General features: G+C 29.5%; 3 protein-coding genes across 4 annotated transcripts; 2 read left to right on the top strand and 1 right to left on the bottom strand.

The window, feature by feature from the left end:
• Positions 1 to 2622: 2622 nt before the first annotated feature.
• On the top strand, positions 2623 to 3549 carry LOC115716990 (subtilisin-like protease SBT2.5). Its single transcript, XM_030645916.2, has 3 exons — positions 2623 to 2854; positions 2951 to 3098; positions 3171 to 3549. Exons 1-3 carry the CDS (start codon positions 2772 to 2774, stop codon positions 3231 to 3233), a joined length of 294 nt encoding a protein of 97 aa, XP_030501776.1. The 5' UTR covers positions 2623 to 2771; the 3' UTR covers positions 3234 to 3549.
• A 9814-nt stretch (positions 3550 to 13363) lies between these two features.
• LOC115717280 (uncharacterized) lies at positions 13364 to 17572 on the top strand. Its single transcript, XM_030646251.2, has 6 exons — positions 13364 to 13633; positions 14925 to 14986; positions 15127 to 15262; positions 15556 to 15628; positions 16029 to 16094; positions 16314 to 17572. The coding sequence occupies exons 1-6, from the start codon at positions 13461 to 13463 to the stop codon at positions 16527 to 16529; spliced, it is 726 nt and encodes a 241-aa protein (XP_030502111.2). The 5' UTR covers positions 13364 to 13460; the 3' UTR covers positions 16530 to 17572.
• Positions 16854 to 17652, bottom strand: LOC115717281 (protein PXR1). 2 transcript variants are annotated; one of them, XR_004011725.2, is made up of 2 exons: positions 17108 to 17638; positions 16854 to 17020 (listed from the first exon to the last, which is right to left on the bottom strand). XR_004011725.2 is itself a non-coding variant. In XM_030646252.2 (2 exons), exon 1 carries the CDS (start codon positions 17486 to 17488, stop codon positions 17159 to 17161), a length of 330 nt encoding a protein of 109 aa, XP_030502112.2. In that variant the 5' UTR covers positions 17489 to 17652; the 3' UTR covers positions 16854 to 17020; positions 17137 to 17158. The 2 variants fall into 2 exon arrangements, 1 of the variants encoding a protein (XP_030502112.2); XM_030646252.2 differs by having other exon boundaries at positions 17137 to 17652.
• Between the last annotated feature and the right edge of the window lie 508 nt (positions 17653 to 18160).

Raw genomic sequence — 18160 nt, 5'->3', positions numbered from 1 at the left:
TGATTATTCTCCTTACAGTTAAATGTACCTAATTACCTTTATTTGGGTTTTTTTTTTCATATTTTTTAATTTTTTTTTTTTGCATAAAATAATTTTTTTGAAAAAAATTTATATTTTTATATGAATAAATATAAAAACTCATAAAATTTATAATTCTCTCATTTTTCTTTAATAATGTTTTAAAATATCATCTATTTTTATATAATATATATAAAGTTCCAACAAATTTATTTTTTATATAAGACACAATACATCCATGTATGTATATATTAATATGATCACAATTTCTCCAACAGCAAAATTGGAAATTTGGAATCATGTGCAGCCGACTGATTAGTATGAATATATATAATTACTAACTCTTAATTAATTAAGTAATAATTAATCCATTTTTCTACTCAAGTCTAAAACACTGCATCTTGACTTTGAAGTCAACATATATAGTTGTATTATTAAACATATCTCCCTGATCTATAATTCTATATTTTATTTTCATATATACATTAATATATAATGTAATATGATATATGTATATGTATATGTACGTACGTATAGTCTTTTAATTGGTCATCATACTCTGAAAATTTGTGTAGTATTATATTTATTTATTCATTTTTCTAAAAAAAAAAATGTATATCTCTCGATCTCTTTGGTCTTGGTCAACATCAAGATTTATTAAAATAATTATAAACCAATTAGCAAATTAATTATAATGTTGACTTTCCTAACCAAATTAAAAAGGCCTCTGTAACCTATTCTTTGGGTGTTATATTTATTTATTATAGACATAATTGTGGTATAAGTAATTAGTATAATATAAATCAATCATTTTTTAGTAGTAAAAGTATCTACTATTTATAAAATTGTTTTGATTTTGTTAGTACATATTCCATTTTGATGACAAAATTAGATAAATATTACAAGTTTACTAATATTAAGTATTTATTCTGTTAAAAAATAATAAATTTATACTACTTACAAATTTAAAATTTAAGGTATTTATACTATTATTTACTATTTTATTATATAAATAATAAAGGTTAGGAAAATTATACAATATATGCATCCTTTAAAAGACGCAAAAAGATGTACTGATGTACTTCCTATCTATTTTAGTATTTAGGAGAATGTTTTAGTCTATTTTTTTTTTCTTCATAGTAGTCTATATTGTAGTTATTTAAGACATCTCGTAAAATTTTGAAAAATTAAAAAAAAATTAACATGCCAAAAACAGTGTATTTTATACAAGTATAAAATAAAAGAGTCACACGTGCAACAAACTGTTTGAACTATGTTTTTCAGCATGTTATTTTTTTTTCTTCAAATTTCTTAAAATTTTATAAGATGTCTTAAATGACTGCAATATATACAACTGATGTCTTAAATGACTGCAATATATACGACTATGAAAAAAACATAGATTATAAAATTCTTTCGGATACCGAAACAAACAAGGGTTCAATAACGGAACCCTTTTAGTTTATTACAGATTTTATTTGAGAAATTTAGTTTAACATGCTTAAATATAAAACATAGCTTTTTAATATACCACCCAATTAAAAATAAAACACACTTATACTTTTAATATCTTTTCCTCTTAAAAATACCCTTACATTTCAAAAAAGCACATCTCTCTAACTCTCTCACTCTAACTAAGTCTTGTTGTCTCCACACAAAAGCCCCAAAATTCACGAGACCTCAAAATTCCCTAAATTCCTACCCATCGCTGGAGTTCTCAACTCGCTCGTGTTTTGATTTTTTTTTTCTAGTTTTCATGATGTCGTGAAATATCGTTAGATTTCACTCTATCGCGAAACATCGCTAAATGTCTCTAATTCACAATATCGCCAAACATATCACTAAATGTCACGAAATCACTCTCAATGTTTCACGATGATTAGCAATATTTAGTGATGTGCTTTGCATTTTTTAGTCTCATATTAGAAATATATCGTTAATATTATTGCTAAACATTGCTAAATACGCAAAATATTGCTAAATATCTCTAATCATCACTAAACTTTATTCCTAATTTTAGATTTAGTTTATCATTACAAATACATCGCTAAATAGCGCTAAATATTGCAATATTGCAAAAAATTAGAAAACTAGGAGAAAAAATGCAAAAAAACGAGAGAGGTCGTAAGAGAAAACGACGACGGGGACTTGCAACCAGAGTTCTGGGTTTGTGTGTTCAACGGCAGGGATTCTAAGTCGAGGTTCAACGCCTGAGAGTGAGAGGGTTAGACTGAGAGAGTTAGAGAGAGAATTTTTTTTGAAATATAAGGATACTTTTTGAGAGAAATAGATATTAAAAATATAAATATACTATTTTCAATTGAGTGGTATATAAAAACAATACTATAATACTATATTTTACATTTAAACATATTAAACCAAATTTCTTTTATATATATTTTGAGTTTCATCAAGTGTAATATTTGTAATTAACCATTGATTTTTCAATTCACATACAACATTATATATATTTATCGTTTATAATAATGGACACAATTGTGGGGCCTTATATTATTACCTATTCTTCAAAGGTAGAACAAGACTTTTTCAAAACACTTTATTATATATATATATACAATCACCATATATATATATCATCATACACCCTAGAGTACTAGAGCTTAGCCAGTATATATATAGTTAATATATAAATCAAATAAGGAGCTATATATATACATATAAATATAGAGAGCTGGGAAAGTAAAAAAGAGAGAGAGATATTATATATCAGAGTATAAATCATATATATATAAATGGGAAGTAATACAAAAACTGAGTCATACTTTGTTTTCATGAACTATGATCCTGAATATGAGCGCCTTCGAGCTGATAATAAGTAAGTCTATACATATAATAATCATCACATTTTACTATGTTATTATTATATATATAGATGAGATTTAATTTGTGTTTATATATATATATTTATTAGAGGGAAGAAGGAAACAAATGAGCTTGATTTATACCTTAGCCAAAAACATGATGAGATATTAGCAAGGACTCTTGAGCCTGGTTCCTACAAGAAAATATTGTCTCTTGTTATTGTTGATGGATTTTCAGCTGAGATCACTGAACAACAGGTATATATTTTTATCTTTATATTTTTCAATTATAAAAAAATATGTAAAAATTTTCATTTTTCTTCTTATTAGGCCAATGTGCTTAGATCTGCCAAAGAAGTGAGGTTGGTGGAGAAAAATCAAGAACTTAAATGAATCTGTTTATAGTCAGATTAAATCTGACCCGATCTATTTACACTCTTACAAATCTCCGTTCTTATGGCCATTTGAACTCGTCTCAAATTAATTAATTTGTTACCTTAAAGGGGTAGCTAAAGTAGTTTTATAATTAATTTTGATTTTGTTACCTTAAAAGGGGTAAACTATTATTTAATATATAGTGTTATTATTATGTATTTAATATATTCAAGTAGCACTATTATACTTAGTCTACTTTGAATATTTATTATCATTAATTAATGTCCAGCCTGCAGTTGCTTTGATTTAATAATGTTATATATATTATTGTGTATATTAATTCTCTTTAATTTTCATTAATTTGATTTACTAATGCTATATATACAGGGGCGGACCCACATTGTAGCGAGGGGGGGCAGTCGCCCCCCTAAAAAAAAAATCGAGAAAAAAATGTATATGTATTTTAATTAGTTACAGCATCTATTTGTATTAAAAGATGATATTTATAGACATAATAGTAACCTTGGTGTAATGGTTAAGGTAGTTGGTAAATACGTTAGAGGGTGAAGGTTCAAATCCCACTAACTACACTTTATATTTTTTTTTTAAATTTATTTACGCCCCCCCTCACTTTAAATTCTGGGTCCGCCACTGAATATATAGATTTTTAAGTCAAATAAAAAGAAAAAAAAAAAACAAGAAGAGAGAGAGACAGCAGTGATAGCTAGGAGCATCAAAATGAGTCAAATAAAGGAGTTTTGATTTTTTTTTTTTTTATACGAGTTTAGATTATTTTGTAAGTTGATATTTATGAGAATAGTAATTTATTGCATAGATATATAAGTTTTTAACTTATTATACAAATAAATATTTAAATTATTTTTAGCAATAATTAAATGTCAAATTATTATTTATGTGTGTCATTTTTTTATTGATATATCTAAACTATTTTTTTTTTCAAAAAAAAATTTAATGACGTAGACCAATCAAAAATTATCACGTGACAATTTATTTAACACTTAACATTTAGGTATAATCTACAGAAGTTCTAGAAATATAATTTAAGTATTATTATCGCTAAAAATTAAACTTAAGTATTTATTTAAAACTGTGAGTTAAATTTAAGTATTTATGTCACAAATTATTCTTTTAAAAAATATACATTTATACTTACAGTTGTTACTTGTTACATGTAAAACTTATGTTAAATGATTCATAATTAACGTGTAGACTTACAGTTGTTACTTGTTACATGTAAAACTTATGTTAAATGATTCATAATTAACGTGTAGCAAAAATATTAAACTTGTCATAATATAAACAAGTTAATGATGTTGATAATTTGAGCCAATAAATAGGTTAATTAGGATTTTTAAACATTAACATGTATTTAATTATGTTTTTTAAACTTTTTAAGTCATTTAAAATTTCCTTAAATTATTAAAATTATTGGATTTAAGAATTTTTATCAATTTTGTCAATGTGACGATTGTTCATATATTAAATTGTGCTCATAATTAACTTTAGATATCTACTAAATCATGATTAATTCTGAACTTTAACATATATTAAATTTTATTCTCGAAATTTTCATCCACGTCAGACTTTCTTCAGTAAAATTAGGCAAAAATTTTTAAATCTAACAATCTCAATAGTTCGAAAAAAAAATTTAACGACCTGAAAAATTTAAAAAACATAAATTAGTATATATCAAAGTTCAAAAGGTAAAAATCTAAATTAACTTTAACAGATTACACAGGGTTGTGTTAATTCAACACGTTTAATTTATATATAAATTTGTGAAATTTTTGAGTTTTGATACCATTAATAAAGGGGTCATGCTGGTTTGAGTTTGATATTTATTTGTAAATTATTTAAGTCTTGATACGAATATTATATCATTCAAAGGTAGATTTAAATAAGAGCATGGGGCATCAAGATGACTAGCTAGCGTTTTATAATTAGTTAGTAAATTTTCTATATTCTTTATTACAATAAAATAAGTAAGACTCGATATTATATTGTAACGCTACCGCTTCAAATCTTCATTGAGCTTGTACACCCACATAATAATGACTCTTATACACGAGTACGTCACTCTGGCTGCTTCATGGACTGATGACAACTGACCCTACAAACCAACACGAGATCCGGCGTGTTTTGTCCTCACTCGCATGCTTTCCGAGAAAATTTTCCAAGAGATCACCCATCCTGAAATTACCCCAAGTCAAGCACGCTTAACCGGTGGAGTTCTTTCATAGGCTACCGAAAAATAAGATGCATATTGTTAATATAGGTAGTATACCAATCAATCCATTTAAGTTCTATTCAACTGTGTAGTCTCATACCTACACAATCTCAGAATCATCCCACTTGACCTTCTCTAGGCGGTGTGGGATTGCACAGCTTACCTGGTATTTTTCGTTACGGATCACGAGACTACTGTCTGTCACATAAATTATATCGATAATAATATTAAATTTCACAAAAATTTGAACACCCCACATTTTTCTTTAAACTATAGTATTGTAATTGATGTTGATATGATATTTTGTTTTGTCACTCAAACTTATAAAGATGTACTTTTTTCTTCTTTAATTTCTTTTTTCATTGCTCTGTGGGTATTATTAATGACAGTCCTGTGTTTGTAGGCGTTTATTGGCATTTTATTTACATGCACACGTTTCTCGAATATATATTATTTATTTATATAATTAATATTAATTAATTAAAGTACTTGATCAACTTGTCAAGAATTATTTGGACTATATATAGTGCTTTTGGTTTCAGCAATTCCAGGCAGAAATATATAAGGTCTTCATCTTCAAATCAATTTTCATAATCTGTTATATATTTATCAAAATAAAATTATTAATGTAAATACATTTTGTTTTGTATTTTTTTTTTTTTTTTTTTTTTTTTTTTTGACAAAGTGATTAAAATCACTCTTGAATTTACGACGTCCACGTCCGCCATCGGCGCTGGAACCTCCTCGAACCAGGATAGCTCATCGTCTAACCGCAGAGCATGCTTTGCCAACCATAGGCCGCTAAAATCTTAGAGCGAGCCCCATGGGACAAAACTGCCCCCGGAAATTTAGACAATAAAGCTATAACATCTTCCAACAACGCTCCCAACTCAATAAAATACTAAAGTTCTACCTGAAAAATATCAAAAAACAGAATAAAACTTTAATTAGAAAATTATTCAAACTAAATAGAATCAACTAACCACCAAGACTAAGCAACTAGATCTCCCTATAAAATACTAGAACTAACCAAAGGGAGTACCCTTTGGCTAGTAATAACTAAATTATAGCATTCTACTTCATAACCTTCATAGGATCCCTATTCCTTACCTTTACCCTTTTAAAGACAAACATAAATAAAATTTTCTTTTAATACCCATTATTCCTTAAATATTCAAAATATTATATACTAATTCTTTCATTTATTTCTTAAAAGTATTACTTATTTTTAGACTAAAACATGTTAAAATTCTTAATAAGTCAAATTGTTTATTATTTTATTTATAGCGTAAAACATGGTATCTATAATCTTTATTCAGCCTAAATTAAACCAAAATTGTATTAATATCCTTAAAACTTAAGATTGTACTCTTCACATTCAAAAATACCTTTTTCCTAATACCTCTTAATCATACATTTAATTAATAATATTAAATTAATATTAATTAATCCAATTCAATAATATGACATAATGATTCCTTATTTATTATTTAAAAAATGACCTCCTAATTATTATACCATTCAAATTATTATAAAAACCATTAATATTAGTATCTTCCTATACAACTAATAAGGCAATAATCTCAATACTTCATTAGCATTTACTTCCCATTAATTTCAATATCTTTCCAAAATAAAAATAAAAGAAAATAAAATATTCTCAATTCACAATAAATGTTACTACCTCCAATTAATTACAAAATCCCACATTTATAATTTATATACCAAAATTAATATTATGTTATTTATAATATTATGTTATCTATAATAAACTCATATTTATAATTTATCTAGCCAAAATTAATATTATTTTATCCATAATAAGCTAATAAGCCAATAATCTCATAATTACATACCATAATTGTTAGCTATTAAATTTTATAATATTTTTATAATTAATGATATCTTGTAATTTTAACCAAATTACCCTAAATAATTAGGCGCCAGCCATAAATCAGGCGCGAAAACCTTGAAAGGCACCAAAGCCATAATAATGACGCAGCTTATCCATCAAATTTGTACTTCCATTTCTTCCATCAAAAAAGCTAATACCACTCATCCAGAAATTATTTAAAAATACAAATAATGTAATAATTTTGGTACATTCCCATAATATTGATAACAAACCAAAATTCCATAATAATTTGACTTCCCAAATATTCCCAAATATATCTGAAGCAATATATTTTCATTAGACCATTTGTATTAACACCTCCCTTTATTACAAGATCCTCAAGATTCTTATTCTTCAATTTATTTAATTAATTATAATATTAAAATCTGAATACTAAAATTTCAAACACGAAAATTCTTAAAAAAATATAAACCAAAATATAGCTAATAGGAATTAGCGTTTAAAGTAAACCCTCTTAAACATTATTTCAGTTTAAAATATTCTTTAATTCATACCTTAACCCAAATAATCCTTTTATTCCGACTAATAAATCTATATAGTGCATAACTTTAACTTTAAAATATTATTTTGTCAAAATTTTCTTATACATTCAATACCGGAAAACGTGAAAATTTAAACAAACTATCCTAAATAATTAGGGGCCCAACCATATAATAGGTGCTAAAGCCTTGTAAGGCGCCAAAGCCATAAATAATGGCACAAAATAGAACAAAATCAATATAAAACAAACCTATAACAAAATTACCAGTATATCCCATTATATCAGCTCACCCAAAAAAGAACAAAATCAATAACAAACAACAAGATGAAATCAACTATCCACCATTTCAGCCTTCAACCCAACACGACACTGACCGAGATCTCCCAGGCTCAAAACTAAATTTAAAAATTTAACTCAAAAACTTCATCACACTGTGCAAACATTTAACCAAAATTCTAAAATCTATAGGTCTTTCAATAACTCAAAAAGAAACCAGCATAAATTCCCAAACAAACCAACTACAAACAATCTTAATGAATCTAAAACTAAAGGACTAGTGTTATCTAGATTCACATACTGTATGTATATACAATCTGTGACACAAAAATGAAAAATAAAATAATATAAACTAGAGGAATAGTGTTACTATGTTTTAGAAATCCGTCTCCTATGGAGAAATTGGGGTCTCACGGCCAAGAAAATTTAGGGTATTAAAGATTTTGGGTTCGAAAAGATATTTCTAAAATTCATAACTCATATGAATATCTAAAAAGAATGAAAGATTTAATTCAAAAACAAAAAAGAAACTCACCTCATAATCGAGTTTTCAGTCCAATCCAAAAGAGGATCTGAGATATCATTCAGATCTGCTCTTTTGTTTTCACAGAGTAATATAGAGAGAGATTGAACATATAGTATTATATATTGATTTTATTTTATTTGATCTCTCCTAAAAAAATCTATATGACCAAATTTGGCTTTTCATGGTTGCCAAAATAATAATAATAATAATAATAATAATAAAAGAAAACTTTTCTTCCCCAGGTAAACTTTTTGAAGGAGTCTTTGGAAGAGGTTAAGCTAAATTATGGTGGCATTTAATTTTGAAGGAGGACTGCAAATCAGTAATGCCCAAGTTTCTTTCAGAAAAAAAAATCTCAATTTCTTTCAGGAAAAGAAAACGACACGACCACAATTAAAATAAAATAAAACAAAATAAAAACCACCGTCAAACTCAAATTTCATGGTGCTACCGACACACAAAACTATACATATAGAAGATCATGTCGATTTGGGAAAATATTATATAATCTTTTATTAATTAAATTAAATTATTTTAAAAATAAATAAATAAAATGTCTTAGGCTTAAGCTTACAGAGAAAATCAATGATGAGGCGTCCATCGGACAACCGACCGGTTGATCTGTTGAAAAACGTACGGCCATTGGGGAGGTTGACTGAGAATCCGAGTCCCGCCACCGGTCCACCCGTGTCCGAGTTAGAGTCGCCGAAGTTGAAGATTACCGACCTGTTTTTGCACTGAGACACCACTGGATTCACCGTTGAAAGGAGGAGGTTGCAGGTATATATACTTATTGTGAAGTTATATTTGATTAATATATAATAAAAATGATAGTTTTTTTGTTTTGTATTTAATTATATGAAACTAAAATAGTTATGTTTCCAGTTAGTTTTAGGGTTATAAATATTATATATCATCTTATTATAAGTTATGATTAATTACCTTATTAATTACCTCTTCTAATAACTTGTTAACCAACTAAAATTTGCCACGTAGCTCGCAAATTATTTTAGAATGTGTTTATTACATGCTTTTTTCAATTAATCATTATTTGAAAACATTTTGGTATATAGGCTTAATTTTCTAGATAATTTTTTGATTGAAGCATCTAAGGGCCGGCCCTGAGGTGAGACGAAGGAGGTGGCCGCCTTAAGCCCACCGCTCAGAAAAAAATATTTAAATATAGTTAGTAATAAAATAAATAATAATACTTTTAATGGTAAATATGTGTTGTACTGGGTTCCAATTTTTATTTTTGCCTAAGGCCCAAATTAACATAACACCGGCCCAGAGCATCTTATATATAGTTATAGATTTGATCCTCCCCACACATGTACCTCTCTAGGCATGGAAAAATGATCCAGATTTCTAAGTCGGATTGGGAGCCTTGATTCAATGGAGCAGTTTCGATTTGAACAAACAAATCTCTTATCAAAGCTCGAATCGTATCAAACCCGATTTGATAGAAAATTATCTAGATTTGACCAAATTCAACCCAAAAAAGTAACTTAGAGGAGCAGAACGGGTCAGATCAACAATTGATTCGGATCAGATCAAATTTGACCCGATCCATTTACACTCTTACGTACCTCCAATTCCCATGGCCAATTAAGTTAGTCTCAAATGATTTTACTCGTTAATTAATTCATGTAATTAGCTACAATATTTAACCAGAACCGACCTTAGGCATAGATTGGTTAAGCCCGTGCTTAGAACTCACTCTTTTTAGGAGCTCAAATAAAATAAATACTTTTGAAAAAATATACTGTAATTGTTTTTAAAAATACTATTTATTTTTATAGCTTAGGACCAATTTTTTTTTTTTTTTTACTTATAACTCATTTCAACTCAAGAGGGACTCAATATATAACATAACATATTTATATTTTCTCAAGAAACTGGAAAGTACTATATGTTATATAAATTAACAATTAACCCAAGATCTATTTGTATATAACATAGAACACAATAGTAGTATATGATAATTGAGTATGTGTACCTGATTGATCCATAGCAATTATCTCTGATTGATCCACAGCAGTTACTCCAATTTGATAGTGCAATACTATCAACTAAGTCTTCCTCCCTAGATCTCTAAATCAGAAGCAGTTTATTTTATCTGATTATCAAAAGGTATACAATTGTGATGAGACAATATGTATTTATAGAGTTAGGGAGGGGACTTAGCTACAAAACCCTAGTTGGGGGCCTGCTCATCAAAGGCTTCAGTCAACTAGAAAAGCCCACACTTCTGCTTCACCTAGACTTTACTCACAGATGCTAAGCCCATTAACAATTGATCACCAACAATATGGGCTAACACAGCAAAGAACTATCCAATCAACCCAAGTTTTAATAAAACCAATAAAATTTAATGTAAGCCCAAATAAAAGTCTAACACTATACACTGATGAAATGAATGATCTGCAAATTAATATATATATATATATATATATATTGTGGTGTGAAAGTAGTGAAGGAAAAGAAAGATTCCCTATAATACTATATATGATATTTGTGGATGAATGGTGAGTGTACAATGCATATAGACAGACAACAACTGTATGTTTATTTGCAGATATCGATAAAAGTTTTATCTAGTTAAGGTAATGAGGTTATAAATGGATATTCATACTTATTATATCCCTACATAGCTATTTATTCATATACATATACTTCCATTTTTTGACAAACTTTCAAATACCTACACTGACACATATATATATATATATGTGTTTCTTTCTAGTTTGTACATGTACCTGCTGTCGTCTATCACATGCTCTCTCAACTACAATAATATTATTAATTAATTTCTCAAAAAAGATAAACTACAATAATATTAATAGGGTAATAAGTTTATATTTAATTTTTTGATAGTAAAATTGTTAATTTATATTTATGGAATTTCTTTTAAGTAACTAATTATATTAAGTAGTAATATGTAATATCTACAACTTAGGTAGTCAAAGGTCACACTTTGAATAATAAAATAATCTTTTAATTTATATTACAAAATACATATTTAAAAATAATAAAATAACTGTTATATCTATAAAGAAAATATTGGTAACAAAATCAAAACAACTCGTGTACATTAGTGATCACCTGATTTTCACCTAGTCGTCCCTAGTGAGATTTACTGGTAATCGGGCATTACCTGTGCATATAAAGTAAAATTGCCAAGAGAACTTCATCAAGGTCAAAGAATGAATTGAGAATAACTATCACATCATTCAAGCATATCAAAATATGCCTGAAGCCCAAGAAACCAAATTCTGGGCGGCTAGGTAGATGTTCAACCTAGGCGTCAAAGGTCAACCTGATCTCGTAGTCACTTTCAGTAGTGCACACCGCTCAGTAAAATGGTCATAACCCTCTTAATTTTTATCCAAATGACACGATTCAAGTGGCATATGAAAGCTCTTTTCAAAACGGATTGATCTAAGTGTGTCTCATACTCCACCACAATTCTGACGATTTGGGCTTCAAAATTGACTCTCGAGCTAGTGTAGAATTTTGCGCAAATATTTTTATTATTTTATTGTAATTTAATTGGACTTCATTCCCTATAAAAGGAGAGCTCCTCTATCTCATTACTCACACTTTTCATTATCTCTACAAGGTCAGAGCTTCTTTCTCTTCACACTTTCTCTCTCTCTCTCTCTCTCTCTCTCTCTCTCTCTCTCTCTCTCTCTCTCTCTCTCTCTCTCTCTCTCTCTCTATAAATTGTGAAGTGAAGCTAGACTTAGTCTTTTTCTCCTGAGTTCTCTTGTAAGTCAATTAGTTTTTTGCGATAATAAAAATTCGAAGTAGACGTAGCTCTATTACCATCGCGATATGCACAGTGAACTACTATAAATTCTGGTATTCTCTCTTTAGTTATTATTTTTTTTCTGTTTGTTGTTATCAAATATCAGAAGATACGAAGTTGACTACTTTTTAGCGTCAACAATCTCAATGGAGCAATCATTTTCTATTTAATTAGTCTATTCTACTTTAATGAAAATAAAATAAATTTTTTGACTCAATTAGTTTTTTTTGGAGAAGAAAACACTAAAACTTCACCTTAAAGAGCAATAGCTCTAAATAAGAGAAAGAGGAGGTATATATCATTAGAAATTCATAGTATCAAGCATGATTGAATTTTGAATACAATCTAGATTATTTGGCCAGTGTCTACCAAACTTTGGTAGTTGCCACAAATAAATCATACCTAAAAAGATTGTGGGCAACAATATTTCTTTGTCCTAAAATAATGAAAAAAATTCACATTATTAAAGAGAACCAAATTACAATATACGTCACAAAGAACTAAAACTAGCGTCGACTCTAAAGAAATATTATTGTTAATAATCTTATTAGGGCATACCCATAATACATAAACCCCTTAGCTACATCTAATGAATATTATGGTTATTTTATATTTACTAGTTATCCACAACATGTGATTTTATAATTTTCTAGTAAAATGTACATAAAATTAGTATTAATATAAAATTCTAAAATTATGGTAATATTCATTATTAAGAGATTAAGTTGCATTAATGAAATAATCAGTAATTAGACGTTGCAGAACGACAAGGCCTCAGTACCAGAAATGAAAGCCCGAAAAGGCCAGGCCCAGGCCCAGGCCCAATCCACTATCGTTCCCGCTCCCAATGTTTTGGCGCGAAAATTGAGACTCGGTCTCTCTCTCTCTCTCTCTCTCTCTCTCTCTCTCTCTACTCTACTCCCATGGCAATTGCCATTGTTAGGGTTTCGAAACATTTCAAAGGGGAGTTTTGCTTTAGGAATTAGCAATGGCTTCTTCACCTTCTAGAAAGCGCCGGAGAGCAAACCAGAGCAAAGACGGTGCAGATATAGATGCAGTTGACACGTCAAGTCCACCATCTTCAACCCTCGAGAAATTATCTCCTGTGATTGTCTTCGCTCATGGTGCTGGTGCTCCTTCTACTTCTGACTGGATGATCAGGTCAGTACTTTCTCCCTTCCTTTTTTATCATTTATTTTTCTGAAACAAAAATAGAAGAGATTGCTGCCAAAGGAAAAAGGAAACTTCATATAGAGACAAGATTGAGTTCAGCATTATGTTGTTGTATTGTGTAAAAGAAAATGACCCAATTTGTTTATTTTTGTGATTATTGATAGTAAACACTTACAGTTATGTCTATGTCATTTGTGAAGATTGTGACTTTCTTTCTTCAACCAAGGTCAGCTCATAGGTTCAATTGCAATTACTTAAACTCCTTTTGAAGTTCATACAACAGAAAAGCCATAATTTGTTAGAATCTATTAGGCTCTTTTCTCTTGTGTAAATGGATCATTTTTTGAGAGTTTTAGCTGAGAAAGCAAGAACTACATTGTACTCTATTTAGCTCGGTCAACTCACTCAAGGTGATATAACAGAATTAACTGACGAATTCTGTTATGACTGTTGTTAGCTCTTATTCTTACATTGCCTACATAAACAACCAACTTCGATCATTTCAGCTAGAACTCCAAGAATCTAGAGAGAGAGTTAGTGAGAACAGAGAAAGAAAGAGAGTTGTAAATAGAGATTGTTCTTCCTTAGAGGAGACTTTTCTCAAGTGAGATTCATACTCTTACGTTGCTGTAACTCGACTCCTTGTAAACTCTCTATTGATCAATGAAGATACCAGCCATTAGAGCTGTTCTGGCCGTGGAGTAGGCAAGTGACTCATTGTCATCTTGTTTGAACCATGTAATGTGTTCTTGTTCCTTTTACTTTCATTTCTGTCTTTGAATTTAGTTTATTAGTTTCTGTTAAGTTTGTTTGATTCTTATCCTAGACTTGTCATAACTGTTTCTTCTTGTTGTGTTGGTTCTTGCATCTTGAGATCCCCATTGTTACAACATAATAGGCAACAACACAAGTCAAATCCTCTATATCAGGAAGTTGAAGGTGTAATGTTGCAATCTTGAGAGCTTTGAGGGTGTAATCTTTTCTGATATAGTGAATTTGACTTGTGTTGTTGCCTAGTCTTTGATGTAGGATCAACCACACTGGTTGTATCTAATTCTTTCTATTATGTTTTATTTTTTGATTGCTTTGTGTTTGATTAGTGGTCTCTGTTACTTGTTCTTTTTTGCTGTTGTATTTTGCACTGTGTTGGTTGTGTTGAGCAGGTACTAATCGCCAACATCTATCTATGAGTATGATAATTCATAGGGCACGATTGAGAAACTTTATGCTGTTAAATCAAGTTGTGAACTAGTGTGCTGTTCATTTTTATTGTTTGCAGATGGAAAGATATGTTGGGCAAAGCACTACACGCTGTTGAAGTTGTTACATTTGATTACCCTTGTGAGTTTCTTTAAATTTCATTATGAGAAAGAGAAAAATAAAATAAAATGCAGATGAAATAGCTTAAGTTGGTAGTTGAAGGCCAAAGGGAATTTTCTAGTAAGTTATGTTAAATTTACGAAAAACCTTGTTCCTAACAGATATGTCTGGTGGAAAACGGAGGGCGCCTCCTAAGGCAGAAAAGTTGGTTGACTTTCACTCTGATATTGTCAAAGAGACTGTTGCCAAGTACCCTGGCCATCCACTTATTTTGGCCGGGAAGTCAATGGGATCGAGGTATAAGTCGTTATAGTTTCTAATAATGGCAATAAACTGTCTTGCATCTTTTGTGTGTGTGTGTTTTTATTATTATCAATCCGGATTATTAGCATTGAGTTTGAAATTCTACAATCTTTGCAAATTATGGAAGTTGTGGTTATTTACTATGCATAGGATCTTGATGAATTCAAAATATATTGTTGCTCACTCAGCACCCTTGGTTTTATTTTTAATGTAGCCTAAGCATGTGAAACGTAGCTAGAATAACGATTTTTACTGTTCACTAAATTTCAACTTTTAATTTGTGGTAGAGTCAGCTGCATGGTGGCTTGCAAAGAAGACATAAGTGCTTCAGCAATAATTTGCTTGGGATACCCACTAAAGGTTTGCCGTTATTTCTTAAAAATCTGATCTGTATTCTTGTTTTGATTTCTTGTATGTAAAATTAAATGGACTTTCTTTTCATTTTGCGTATAAAAGGTGTGATTTTGCTGTCTACCATTCTCCAATATTATAGTTTCGTTCTCTTTTACATAATTGAATCACTTGGTAAATAGTCGATTGTTGTGAGTGGAAGCTGATACAAAATTTACTTTCTTAAATAAAAATGATTGAATTCATATGACTATCAGCATGAAACTATATTTTACCTTTCTTCTTCACATAGATCTCTAGGGATGAGATTGGATTTTTCATTAGAGTAAGGCTACTCAAGCATTTCATGCTTTTTCTTCAGAGGGATTATGTTTCCATTTTTGTGTTATATTTCCCCTTTATGTTTCAGGGCATCGGTGGAGCAGTGAGAGATGAGATTCTGTTGCAACTTAATGTTCCTATAATGTTTGTACAGGTACTTATTCTAAGAACATCTTCATGTAATATTTTATTTGTTTATTTAGCTTTATTAAAGTAATACTAATCAACAATTAATGTTACTAATGTTCTTTCTAAATTGCTCTCTAAATTCTAATAGACATGCCGCTAGTTCTCACTTTCTAAGTCTGTTATATCCTTGAACTTTTATAAGCTAATTGTATGCTAAGGTTATACACATATATATTTCATGAAGGGTAGCAAGGATGCGCTCTGTCCACTAGAAAAGTTGGAGTCTACTCGTAAAAAGATGAAAGCCTTAAGCGATTTGCATGTCATTGATGGGGGTGATCACTCTTTCAAGATTGGAAAGAAACACCTGCAAACCAATGGGTCAACGCAAGATGGAGCTGAAGATCAGGCTCTTAAGGCCATTGCAGACTTTTTGTCAGGCTCTATCAAAGACAGGTGACACCTTTTTTTTCAAAGGACAATAGGGGGTTTTCAAGTTTTTACTTGAACTGTCTCATGCTGTATATAATATGTTTCATGAGGCTAAACCTTTCTGATGCTGACTGTCCATGTTCTCTGTCGAGGACTGCTCGGTTCTAATCTTATATTATATGTAGAATTATGGTGTCTCAAACCTCAATATTATATGCTTGTGCAAGCTGTGCCAGACATGTATGTGCTTTGTTGATATTTACATTACTTTAAACTTTTTAATGAAGGGGCTGAGTTTAATTAGATTGCCTTATTGATAGTTTCTATGGATATTTGTAACATCTCCAATAAATTGGTGAAAAGTGCACTTTTCTTATCATTAATTAGTCTTATTCTCTTGACATAGATATTAGAGGATAATTCTTTCTTACATGTATAGGAGTAATCACATGCTAAGTAAAACCCTTTTATAATGAGCTTCGATCCTTATTCACCATATGCTACATCTTCCTGGTATCTCTGTAAAACAAAAGGAAAATGTAAGAGTACATCATGGTTAGAAAACTTGAAATTGAGTCAATTGATAGTAACATAAAAGAGACTCACACTTTGTTTTCAACAAAAAGAGAACTTGCCTGTGGTTGCTAGACTTAGTCTCTACTTGTCATCCTTGTGCTTCTTCTTGCTATCATCTTTCTTCTCTTTCTTTTCCTTTTTGCCATCATCTTTCTTTTCCTTTTTGCCATCATCTTTCTTCTCTTTCTTTTTGCCATCATCTTTCTTCTCCTTCTTTTTGCTATCATCTTTCTTCTCCTTTTTAGTATCATCTACTTTCTTCTCCTTCTTTTTGCTATCATCTTTCTTGTCATGCTTATCTTTCTTCTCCTTTTTCACATCATCTTTCTTCTCCTTAATCTTCTTGGTATTTTCATGGGTAATCTCAATCTCAATCTCCTTAGTTGGTTTTTCACACTGCATTGAAGCCATGGCAAAACAACTATAATATTTAGGAGAAAGAGAGCCTTAAATAGTAAATAATATTAGGCTTATGGGGTTCTTCTCTTTGTGGTTGATTTTGTTATTGTGTTTTGAGTCTTTATAAAGGCATAGGTACTAAAGTGATGGTAACATTATTCACTTAAATTTGAGTTGAGATATACTTCATATCAATATATATGTATATATGCTCTTTTTATTATGTTAATAGTAGTTATTAAAGGCTTAATTGCTTTATTATGCAAGAAGGGCAAATCAATATCTAACTTTGATTTGTTCCTTTTCCTCTTGGGAAATGTCCCATTGAAATAATTGAGGTCAAAATTATTGGAATTGGAATTATTTCATTCCAAGTGGCTCAATTGTTTTTTTTAAAGAATTTGTTCTATCTTGGTCACTTCTAAATATAGTGGAAACTTTATTTGAGGTTATACCATTCTTCATGTAGCAAACAATGGAAATTGGTATCCATAATTTATGAAAATTAAGGATTCTCTTATAAAAATAAAACAATTAGAAGAAAAATAAAAAATAAAAAATAGAACTCTCTCCACATTATGTATTCAATATGGAATTAATGCCATCTAGAATACCTTTTAATTCCCAATTATGGATAGAAGGAATAAAGAGCAATTATAATAGTATTGTCTTTTTTTCTTTTTT

The sequence above is a fragment of the Cannabis sativa genome, chromosome 5 (genome assembly GCF_029168945.1).
Source record: "Cannabis sativa cultivar Pink pepper isolate KNU-18-1 chromosome 5, ASM2916894v1, whole genome shotgun sequence".
In the NCBI taxonomy this organism is placed as follows: Eukaryota; Viridiplantae; Streptophyta; class Magnoliopsida; order Rosales; family Cannabaceae; genus Cannabis; species Cannabis sativa.
This window is presented reverse-complemented; position numbering and strand designations above follow the sequence as displayed.

What these genes read in the sequence shown, in the direction of transcription:
- LOC115717280 (XM_030646251.2), top strand. Translation starts at nt 13,461, where the DNA reads ATGGCTTCTTCACCTTCTAGAAAGCGCCGGAGAGCAAACCAGAGCAAA. An exon ending in GCTTGGGATACCCACTAAAG is followed by an intron (nt 15,629 to 16,028) that starts GTTTGCCGTTAT and finishes TTTATGTTTCAG; the next exon opens with GGCATCGGTGGAGCAGTGAG. An exon ending in TTCCTATAATGTTTGTACAG is followed by an intron (nt 16,095 to 16,313) that starts GTACTTATTCTA and finishes TATTTCATGAAG; the next exon opens with GGTAGCAAGGATGCGCTCTG.
- LOC115716990 (XM_030645916.2), top strand. Translation starts at nt 2,772, where the DNA reads ATGGGAAGTAATACAAAAACTGAGTCATACTTTGTTTTCATGAACTAT. An exon ending in CGCCTTCGAGCTGATAATAA is followed by an intron (nt 2,855 to 2,950) that starts GTAAGTCTATAC and finishes TATATTTATTAG; the next exon opens with AGGGAAGAAGGAAACAAATG. An exon ending in CTGAGATCACTGAACAACAG is followed by an intron (nt 3,099 to 3,170) that starts GTATATATTTTT and finishes TCTTCTTATTAG; the next exon opens with GCCAATGTGCTTAGATCTGC.
- LOC115717281 (XM_030646252.2), bottom strand. Translation starts at nt 17,488, where the DNA reads ATGGCTTCAATGCAGTGTGAAAAACCAACTAAGGAGATTGAGATTGAG.